The 11,713-nt window shown below is 40.3% G+C and overlaps 1 protein-coding gene across 1 annotated transcript; it reads right to left on the minus strand.

The window, feature by feature from the left end:
* Positions 1-921: 921 nt before the first annotated feature.
* LOC147621416 (uncharacterized) lies at positions 922-9,245 on the minus strand. The gene is made up of 3 exons (XM_086824160.1): positions 7,643-9,245; positions 6,915-7,064; positions 922-1,766 (listed from the first exon to the last, which is right to left on the minus strand). The coding sequence occupies exons 1-3, from the start codon at positions 8,497-8,499 to the stop codon at positions 1,205-1,207; spliced, it is 1,569 nt and encodes a 522-aa protein (XP_086680286.1). The 5' UTR covers positions 8,500-9,245; the 3' UTR covers positions 922-1,204.
* Between the last annotated feature and the right edge of the window lie 2,468 nt (positions 9,246-11,713).

The raw sequence follows: 11,713 nt of genomic DNA on the forward strand, positions 1-11,713 counted from the left end.
GCTAATAACCTCTTCCCAGGCAGCTTAGCAAATTGGGTCATGCAAGTTGCAATTGCATTGAATGCTTGAATTTTAGTTTTGTTCTCACATTGTATCACTTTTGTTAACATGTTAATTTGGCCAAGTCTACAATGCAAATTTCAGCCTCTTTTGGCTTTGTTTCAAATTAGCTTGGCCAAGTTTTCTTACATTCCTACCCCTATCAATTCGTCCATGGGAAAGCCCTATTATGAGTTGTACTCCATGGACCCCTCAAAACCCTGTACTACAAAGAGGCAATGACCATGATATCTTATGGCGAGACATTAGTACATCCTACACATGTATGTTGTAGCTAAGTGAGTAACACGTCAACTCAAAGTTGTGTGCGAACACATGCACACAAAGTTGTGTATGTGCACATGCACATGCACACATGTTAGCATAAAATATAACCAAGCAAAGAGCCACAAAGCCTAACACACTATAGAAGCAAGAGCCTAACACACTATAGAGCCAAAACAATGTCCATTAGCCATATAGTATCATATTGACTCAACTCCTTCAAGTATCTTTGGTGTCTTCACTTTAGCTCAGCCCACAAAGTCTCCTACCTTGTAAATAAAGCCAATACTACTCATTTAACATTGCACTTTTAATAGCTAATCAGTTTAGCTCAATGAAGCCTGTGCACACCTATCAAAGTGGTGGTTGTGGGTTCGAATCCACCCTAGTGGCATGTGATTTCAATACCAAATCTTACACTTTTTTTTTTTAGCTGATCGCTCGAGGAAGATTCCAAGCCTCAAGGCACACGCTCAGGGGATATCTGATCAGCATTCCATCAGATATCCCCTGGATCATTTGTAATTAAAGTCAAAGCCAATATGCAAAGTTGTCTTAAACTTACACCTAAGAACTTTGGAATGGCAAAATCTTATGATCATTAATAAGCGTAGCATGTGCTTATTTTCTTCTTCGAACAAGAATCATATAATGCTAGCTATAATTACATGTTCTCAAGATAAAGAATCAGTAAGGCGAGCCAAAATAGGGCGAGAAAAAAAGGGGGGAAAACCCCTCGATGAACTTCACAAAAAAGAGTTCATAATGTCATTTGTACTAAAGTTTGTGGAGTTTACTCAGCCGATCGGAGACACCTTTGAGTGCAAAAGGCTCATGAAGGGTGGTATACATGCTTTGTTGATTGAGTTCACCTTAACTATCAAGGTTTTCGTAATCGGGGGAAAAATATGTCTTCGAGAAGGCCTTCATCAACAAGGTTTGAAGGGGTTTGCTGATGTTCTAGGTCAAGGTTAGGGTTGCTAAGTGTAGAGTGAGAGCTGGGGTGAGGCTGAGGGTTAGGGTTAGGGCTACCAAGTGTGGAAGGGTCACCAAAATTAGGACCAGGGTTACCAAAAGTGGGATTAGGATTAACAAGTGGCTGATTAGGGTTACCAAGAGTGGGATTAGTGAGTAGTTGAGGGTGGTTAATGATGGGTAACTCTTGTGCTTGTAATTGCATAGCAAGTTCATAGCTACTTCTTGGGAGTTGGAGGGGCAAGTGTTGGAGGGGTAGGAAGGAGAACGTGCCGCCGGCAGGTGCATGAGAAGGGTTGGCGCTGAAGGTGGCGGCATAGTGGCTCTCTGCAGATCCTCGTAGAACTGCCGGGCTGTGGTGATTGTGCTGCCCCTCATAGGTGGTGATGACCATGCTTGGATCCTGTGCAGAGCGCTCCACTCTCTTCTTCACCGAGCATTTGCTGTTTGTGCACCGGTAATAGCTCCTGCTTGCATGGATGCACCTCTTAATTAGGATTAATGATCAAATAACCTTACTTCATGCAAATTAAGGAGATGTTATGCTAATTAAAATATACGTGGAAGTTATATACTCATCAAAATATTACAGGTTATATATTTAAAGGCGCTCAAAAGACTAAATCAATGCCATCACGTAAGCACAGAAGATCTCAATGAGACAATTATCATAGTGTATACAAATAAAATAAATATTTCCTTTTTTCACAAAGAAAAAAATTCACCTTGACAACATTATGACTTGTAAGATTAAGCAATGCATATTAAGTGAGATCCAGCTTGATAGTATCATAAACAATAGGAAAGCTATAGCACATTAGCAATGAGAGAATCATAGATTAAGTAAAATTCAACTTGATAACGTCAAGAATATAAACGAAAACCCTAACATCTTAAATGCACTTTGATAAGATACGTGCCATAATTTAGAAATATAAAATCCTAATAATTTTAGTAATCAATGCATAAGCAATAACCACCTTGGTATAAAGGATGTAAATACATATTAAGAAGAATTTATCTATCGACAAATAAAATTGACTTTTCACAATAATTAAATACAGAGAGCAATGCTAAGGTTTAAATATGCTCAGGGTCTCCCTGAAGCTATGATAAAAGTAAAGCGCACACACTGTTGGAGTAATGTGCAGTCGGTGAAACTGAGTTCACGAAGCTCTCTCTCTCTCTCTCTCCTGCGATTGTCTCCAATAGCCTCAAATCGTACTCTCTCACTAGAGCCGAGATCATGTTCCCATCGCTTTAACAGTCTCTACATACGTGGTTATAGATTCATTTCGTGCAAACCCTAATTGTTCCCCTCACGACCTTATTAAGCATAGACACACAGATGTAAGACCGTGATAACGGGGAGAGAGAGACGAATGAGTATCAGAGGGAGATGGAGATATGTACACAGGAAGAGGACAGAGGGCGCGTCGAGCTAATAGACAGAGATACAGTGAGAGAGCCCTCTGAACAGCGGCCTTCGTTTGCTCGACGAGTAGCATGCAGGCTTTTAATCTGCCTCCACAGTCTCTGTGTGTGTGTGTGTGTGTGTGTGAGAGAGAGAGAGAGAGAGAGAGAGAGAGAGAGCCCGGTCGTGGTAGACACGCACCCTGCAGGGACGAGAGGCTGGGCGCGCTAGAGCCGCAGGCACTAGGTCGGCTGTGAAAGAAAAACCGTATATAAAACAAACCCCTGCAAATTCAATATTAAACCGTTGCAAATTCGACATTCCTCCCCCTCACGCTAAATCAATTACATTTTTTTAATCAATTAAATAAAATTATTATATGCTTATGAAAGTTTTAAAACGCAACTTGAGGCCCATTTATTACAGTATAAACTCGATCCACCTATATCAAAGGAGTTTGGTAATATGGACCGTGGTCCAAGCCCATGCACATAGCTAAGAAGTCCCTCACATTTCTCTCTCTCTCTCTCTCTCTCTCTCTCTCTATATATATATATATATATGTGTGTGTGTGTGTGTGTGCGCGCGCTCATCACCTCCTCTCAATGGGATAAGCGAAAATCAAGCCCACTGGGTAATCTATTTAGAAAAGAAATGAATAAAGCTATTTAATCACATGTGTCTGTAGCCTTGGCAAGGGGACTCTCTCTCTCTCTCTCTCTCTCTCTCTCTCTCTCTCTCTCTCTCCCTAGGCAAGGGGGGGGAGGGGGAGTGTCTTGGGAAAATTATTACTACCTATCTTTGGTGGTTGTGAGTGCCTTGGGCAAATTTTTACTACCTATCACTGGATTGAATGCACTTTAGCATAAGCAAGATTACCAACAAGGCAAAAATTGGGAGTTAATATTAGCCCAATGGCGGCTAATCTATAAGGTTTTTCAAAATGGTTAGACTATTTTTTATATCCTAGTTTGAGAAAGCTTCACCAAAAACTACATAACTTATAAGGGAAGAGTAGGTTTAGCCCTACCAAGTAATTAGATAACAAAGTAGGACCATATATAACTGTTTCATAGTTAGAAATTCAATGTTTTAAAATAATAAAAACCTAAATAGATGCTTTTGAGTCCATTTCCCATGCAAATGAATCCATTATAAGTTAGAGATGAGCTAATATTTTTATCTTTATACCCAAATTACAACAATTTTTGAGAAAGAATAGTTTTGCCCTGATTACCAAATAGGAAAAACCCTAATTCTTTCCCACATTCAAAGAGGACTATTGAAGCTCAATATATAAGAGGTCTAGGATTAATCAATGCCATGTTCCTTTGCCTTATTTAAAGGGATCTGATATAAAACAAGAAAATGGGACTTGCCAATTTTTTCTTTTCTTAAAAAATGGGCTTCTTAGGATCTAATGTGAGAAGGACCACTCATGAACATTTGTATGCATTCCTAACGAGATTCAACCCAATTCCCCTCCTTGAATATCCTACCCTCATCCTACCATTTGGCCTACACTTGACTTGTGCTCCCAATAAAACTCAAAAAGGGATTAGGCTAATAACCCCTCCCACAAGTATGCTAGATGAAGGTCGATGATCTTAAGTCACTTGCCACAAAAGAACAGGGCCAAGGATATTTTATCATGTCCTACTCGTAGGATGGGCCTCTGTTACGACCCTATGTTTTTCCCTCTGGACAACACGCAGGTGGGCACGGGCACAAGCACGGGATGGAGAGTATGGATTGGCATCAGTTTGAATGTGAAAAGGAAACTCATAAGTGTGGCAAGCCCAAGTGTGAAAGGGGACAAAAAGAGATTTATAAGGTTATAATGTTTTTAAACCTTTGATGGCTAAAACTATTAATATATATTTACAAGCATGCGTTTTGCAGTTGCTTTCTGGCATTTTTGATGAAAAGCGCATCGCCTCCTTATAAATCGAAGGGAAGCAGATTCGAGAGCAAGGAAGTTGCCAGATGGTTTACGCGCGCATCTCCGAAAGCTGGCACATGGTATGTACAGGCGTTGCTACACGTACCACAGGCTGCTGCGCATTCAGCTGCTGCTGCTGATGGGCGCTGTTGCGCAAGGGGGGCTGCCGCCGTTGTTGGGCGCTACTGCTGCTGCCGTCGCCGAGTGCAACTGTTGCCACTGCTGTTGTGCTGTTGCGCATGGCCAGGTGCTGCTGCCGCCGCCGCCGGATACTGCTGCTGCTGACCGCCACAGCTCTTTGGTTTCATGTGGAAAGCATGCCTTTGGATTCATGTGAACAAGTTCTAGTTCTTCTCGAGGTTACATGCAAGCTGTGACTATAGAAAGGACATGTGGTTTGGTTCTACACTACTGATATTTGGGAAAGGGTTGTGGGATCCATGGTAGAGATGGGGAAGACCTTTTCCAGCAGGAAGGTGTCGTACATGTGTGCCTTCTCTATGGAATGCTTTGCTATATTAGCGAGAGTTCTTATTTGGAAAGTCCTGGGTGAAAAGCTAAAAGGGATCCTACTGGTAAAGGATTCGACAAGTTGTACTTTGTACTCATATTTGATCAAGTAAAGAAATACCGCAAGCGGCGCCACTGCATTTTGGGGCCAGTCGGTGTCCTTGTACTATTTGCAAGAGCATTCTAGCTCCCCTGTTTGTTTTCCTTTTCCAGGTTCCCATCGGTGATGAAATGTTTTGTGTGCGAGTGTTTGTTCCACCGCCCGTCAGATTTCTAAAGGCCGGTTTTAGCCTCCCTTGTACATGTTGCATGCCAAATATATGGACACTAGAGTTTGTTTAGAACTCACGACCTCGTAGCTGGATGGGCCTCCCTTGTAAATGTTATATGCCAAATATATGGACGCTAGAGTATGTTTCAAACTTACAACCTCGCCTTCGTATTCAGCTATGCTAGCCACTCTTGCATGCACACTTTGCTTGAAAGGAAAGTATCAAGAAAAGCTAGCAATGCATGGGACGGGCCTACCAAAAAGCATGCAAGCAACTAGTGGAGCCACACCTCACACTAGACTAGACAAACGCAGGCTCCTAAAAAGATAGCATTGCATGGGGGCCCACCAAAAAGCATGCAATCAACTTTTGGAGCCACACCTCGCACTAGACTAGACAAACGGAGGCCCCCAAAATTCATCTTGAGGCCAAAGGACAAGCAAGTACCCCACACCCAAATATCCTCACAACATATAGTGAAAAGTAGTTCGAGCAGAGATATAAATTGAACATTAGTAGTTACATTCAAGGGATTCAACTTTATCTCTCTTATTTTACCAGCATTTTTTACCTTTTAAAAAGATGCATTTCTCCTTAATGAGATTGATATATTTGCTAGGGTTCAAATGAGTATTAATGTTGAAGATACACGTTAAATGATTATGACTTATTGAGATTTAGGGTACAATGATAAATAAAATAGATCTTGATTAGTTGGAAAATAAGAAGTTACACATTTAGAGGCAGATGAAGTGAAGCAACTAGGTTTGAGTAGAAAGTATGATTTAGGATCAACATAGAGTGATGAAGTTGCATATGAACTAAGGTGACATAGACAAGCATTGTCATAACATGATTTAGGATCATTGTAGTCAACATAGGTTTAGAGGCAGATGAAGTGAAGCAACTAGGTTTGAGTAGAAAGCAACACAGAGTGATGAAGTTGCATATGAACTAAGTAAGGTGACATAGACAAGCATTGTCATAACATGATTTAGGATCATTGTAGTCACAAAGGGAGCTTGAATAGCTAATAAAAATAAGATGATGCACGGATAAAATGAGGCAAGAATTGAGTATAAAATGGTTGTAATTTCAGAAAAATTGAGTTAGGATGATTAGATATTCAGATTGAAGCTTTTATTATTAGGATGAATAAAATGGGTACAACACCAACTTAGGATGACTAAATATAGAATGACACACGAAATAAGATGAATTATGATCGATGCAATGGATATTAATTAGGATGATTCATTGATAAAGGGTTAATTTTTAGGATGATTCATTGATGAAATGAAGCAATGGGGGTTAATTAGGACGATGCCTTGATGAAATGAAGCAATGGAGGCTAATTAGGATGAATAATTATTGATGCAATGAAGCGTAACCAATCGACAAGAGGAGAATGTGTGTTTAGTTTACTGCAAAGGATTTGTAACAAATTTTGTGGAAATCAGAGGAGGAGGAAGAGTACCTTGGGTAGGGGCTGTTTTTGACCGCCTTTTGCCCATATTTACGCCATCGGAAACCATCTTCGAGGTGCTCCACCTCACTCTTGGTGACCAGAGCAACCCGCGGCTCCCGGCTGCGCTTCTGCCCTTTCTTGCGAGGCTTGCTAGATGACCTGCAGCGAAGTGAGCGCCCACGTTACGAATTTCTGGGAAAAATTATACCCTAACCTTAACCCTCATGTATACTTATAATCAATTTAATAATTGTACCGAGGTCGGTGCCTATAACTATACTCTTTTCACATTTCTCTAAAAACCGCGTATACGCGCTTGCGTGCTGATGCACGAGTAAAACGCGATCAAAAATGACATGCAGCGCTATTTTAATCTTGATCTTAACGTTCATTGACACCTAAGCTACTATAATCACAAGTCATTTGATGCTGTCGAGAGGTATCTTTTGGAAATTTGCACTACAACGTAAGCCGATTTAACCCTAACTATCATGGACTCGATGGTAATCAACATTAGCGCATGAGTAAACGATGATCCATCGCACTAAAACATAAGCTGATTTAACCCTAATGAGCATCACAATGGTTATCTACAGTAAAGAATTTCGAAATATGATCATTCTTAGCCTACTTATAAAGCCAAATCAACTGAATTCAACTAAATAAGTAGATTAAACTGCTGTTAGCCCTACTTGGATTTAAACCATTGAAAGCAAGTAATTAAGTAGTTGCCTTACTGTTTCTTGCCCGAATCTGTTGAGGGTTTATCTGCGGCCGATTGATGATCTTGATCTACTTGGTCCTTGCTCTCCTCCATTGTTTCTGTTGCTGCTGTAGCTGTAGCTTTGTCATGATCCATAGCTACTGTAGCTTTAGACTCTTCGACTAAATCTTGGCCGCCATCGCTTGATGAGGAAGACATAGATGAGATTGCCTCTGCGTGGACTTGATCAGCAATAATAGAATGAATCGGAGAAGGGTAATCAAGATTAAAACCTGGTGGTACTGTTAATGGTGAAGAATTGGATGGCAGCTCCTCCATAAACTCAGATAAGGAAGATGATGGAAACCTAGTTATATGTGAAGTAGAAGGAGTAATATCTTGCTGCTGCTCTTGTTTGACTAGGCTTGTTATGTATGATGAGGAGGATGGCCCCATTGCTCTGGACATGACATCTGAGTAACCTGATACCCCCTTACTCATGCCCTCTTGCAGACTCTGTGTAAAGCTCATAAAGGTAGAATCAATAGTACTGAAGCTAGTCGTAGCCATACCTGGTGAAAAATTAGATGTATCACTAGTGCTTGGCCTCTGATGAATCTCAGTCATCTGCCATGGATTACTATATAATGGAGTGCTTGGAGCTTCCATCAGATACTGATATGGTGTCATCGGTGGATTATATATGCTTGGTACACTCCAAATTGAGCTTGAAGCTGATGATGTTTGCTGATTAACATCATAATTAATCCCCAGATTAGGGTTTATCACCCTTGACGAAGCCTGTGACGATGCCATATTTGCCCAAAATGCATCCTCAAAATCTCTCTCTGAATCACCACCACCACCACCATGCGGCTGCTGGCTTGCCATATCAATCTTGCCCTAGCTAATATTAATAATTACAGCATATATGTGGTTTTCAAGGGTTTCTACGGGGTGCTTCAGTTACAAGCTTTGGCTATAAAACCTTAGGAGAAAACTTAATGGATAATGTAATGGGTGCAATGGATAAGAAGAGTAAGTAGTATGAGGAAACGTAGAGCACAAGCTGGAAACCGGAGTTATAATGGGGCAGTAAAAGCCTTGAAAATGTGATGATGCACACAAAGGTTATGATGTTAATGAAGAAAAACCTAGTGATTAAGGAGTAAACAAAAGTTTTATGAGCTTTAAATGAGAGAAATTCTAGCATGAGAAGACTTTGACTGAGTTATACTACAATTAACGATAATACAGGATGAAGGGTTAGGGCAAGTAAAACAGTGGATTATTATTAAAAATATGAGGGAGATGAAGTCATATAATGCAAATATTCTTGAATATCAAGAGTCCTGCGGTGATGATCGATCATCGATGGCTAGAAGTGGACAAGGGTGCAATGAAGGCAACTGAATCAAATGATGAGATTAAAAAAAAGGGAGGGGGCTGTGTGTGTGTGTCTATGTGTGCATATATAAGGAAGAGCAAAACGACACTTGGGGTTGGGGAGTTGATGCGGGTATACCAAACCCTGCCGTCAAAGTGGAAAAGATATATGAAAGGGTTTTGATCAAGCATTCAAAGCTGCTAAGAAATGGGGCTCTGCAAGTAGGAGTGAGATGATAAGATGGAAGTTTATTTGATAATGTGTGTGTTAGTGTGTTATAATAGGCGAAACCGTGTGTCTGTGAGAGAGAGAGAGAGAGAGATGGGCGGTAGTCAAAAGGTTCTTTGTGCAAAACAGCCCAGATAAACTTATTATTTTAATTGCATTTTCTTTGAAAGGTATAAATTGATATACTTTAATTTCTTTTTGCTTTTTTTCTGTGGTAATCATTTTCATGATCAACGAGTTTCTTCTTTTTGGTAAATAGAATGTCGCTAATTTGTGTTGTTGCTGGCAACGTGTGCACGTGACGACCACAATTGCCGGCCTACGTGGCGCTATTGTATGGCGGTTGAGATGAGGTGGACCGTCCAGCGCCGCCATGTCGGTTGATGCGTCCAGCTCGGACGCGCCCCCGCCCCAAACTAGTGCGTGCCAGAGAGCGCCGGACATGATTAAGGCGGACGGACTCGTGTGAACGTCCTGGACTGACCATTCAAACTTCGCCGCAAAAATGCAAAAAAAAATAGATTTCATCGAATGAATGATGCCGCTTTTTATAATTATAATTTTTCATTCAGTTTTTAAAATTTAAGCGCACAAGTCGGCGCACCCGCGGAGCGCGCCGAAACCGGGCCTCCCGGTTGCCCGGACATCTGCACACTTTCTGCGGCTCGCATTCTTCACCGGGCCCAGTGGCTGCCGTCGGGCCCCGGGGTCCGCCGAGCGCGCAACAGTCCAGGCAATGTGGCCGGCCACCGTCTACCGGCATTACAGGTAGGCTGAGGTAGCTCACTTAAGACCCGCGTTCTCGTCAATGGTCAACGTATCCAGGATGCTTACGTCCGTCAACGCCCCGCCATGCCCTCTGCACTTTTCACACTAGCTTTTTTGACTGGTAGTTCACTACCTACGTTTTTAACCACCCTTTTTAATAAAATTAGCATGCTGCATCTGCACCTACATTTAAACACCCCACAAACTTAACAAGTAGCATCATCCATGACCACATATATGAACGTGTCACCTTCACTAGCCGAACCCCTAACTACAAATTAAACATCTTCACTCTAATGCTTAATAAGTTGACGCTCAACTATCACCACCTTACTTGATTTTGTTCATCCAAGGGAAAAAAAAAGGATTAGCATGTGGAGCAACACCAGTTCTCAAGCCTTAGGGCATCCCCTTTTTGATCATACATCACACCTTCCCTATGCAAGGACCACCTCTATACAAACACCCCCCCACATCCCCTTTTTAGTACTTACTTTTCACTTTAGTACATTAACCCTTGCTTTCCTTTTCTTATTCTCCATATGGCCACACTATCTCGTATCTTCCTTTTATAGCTTTCCCTTGAGGTTTGAGACATATGCACACTCCATGCACGTTGTATCTCTCAATAGCTTATCCTCATCTTGTCCATTGCACCGTCTTACTTCTCAAGTATGTACAAACATCATTACATCACATGCTACCAACTCTCATGTTTACTGAATCATTCAATTCTATCCATGTCCACTTATGTTCTTTAGTGCTCCTCCACATTCAAAGTTAATGAGTAGTTACTTTTTACTACAAAATTGACTACATTATGCATTATCTTTGCCTTCATAAAAGGCTACCAATATACCACCTCTTGACTCCCCAAAATGACGTAGCATATAAGTTCAAGTATGCATGTTTTAACCACAACACATATATAACTAGCACAATAGACAGACCATACCTTCTTTTCAAGATTATGATACGTTCACCAATAATTTTATTGATTTCAAACATTTCATTGAAAGATGGATCGCGCATTTTGTTACTTTCTATTCGTTGAGTGTACCTTATAATAAGTATTTTCTATTCATTGAGTGTACCTTACAATAAATATTTTCATACTGTTGTGTACTTCTTCTTAAAAAGGAACAAGAATACCTCCCATCTAATGTATACACTTCTTCTTTCAAAAAGCTAGAACAAAATTATAGTTTAAGGCAGTTTGTAAGCATACCCAAGGTCTTTATTCTTAATGACAAATAAAATGTGACGACATTTTTACATGTGAAAAAATATCTTGCTTAAAGGGGATGCAATTTGTTTCTATGAATTTTTTTCATTATGCGTGTGTTGTTTTCTTTTCATACATTGAAAAGATCAATACTACTTTTTTGACATTATCTAGAATAAGTGGACTAACTCCATACTACTTTTTTGACACTATCTAGATAACTAGTCTGAATCTTAGATTCTACTTAAGTAGCATTCCAACATATATACATGACTGAATAAGCAAAATTTTGATTTTAAATAGCTAAGGCTTAATTCTTCACATTAAGAAAAATGATTATCGTGATCCTTCCTTATTCAAGGTTTATAATTTTCAATGTTTGAGGCTTAAATAATATTTTCTTTCATTCAAAGAAAGCATTTAAATATGTGTGCATCATCTTCTCTCAAATTTAACCACTTCTTTCTCTTTCAAAATAATTGTCTTCTAAACCCACA

The sequence above is a fragment of the Cibotium barometz genome, chromosome 30 (genome assembly GCF_041138505.1).
Source record: "Cibotium barometz isolate CiBa-2024 chromosome 30, ASM4113850v1, whole genome shotgun sequence".
Taxonomy (NCBI): Eukaryota; Viridiplantae; Streptophyta; class Polypodiopsida; order Cyatheales; family Cibotiaceae; genus Cibotium; species Cibotium barometz.

What these genes read in the sequence shown, in the direction of transcription:
- LOC147621416 (XM_086824160.1), bottom strand. Translation starts at nt 8,499, where the DNA reads ATGGCAAGCCAGCAGCCGCATGGTGGTGGTGGTGGTGATTCAGAGAGA. An exon ending in ACAGATTCGGGCAAGAAACA is followed by an intron (nt 7,065 to 7,642) that starts GTAAGGCAACTA and finishes ACTTCGCTGCAG; the next exon opens with GTCATCTAGCAAGCCTCGCA. An exon ending in AAAAACAGCCCCTACCCAAG is followed by an intron (nt 1,767 to 6,914) that starts GTACTCTTCCTC and finishes CCATGCAAGCAG; the next exon opens with GAGCTATTACCGGTGCACAA.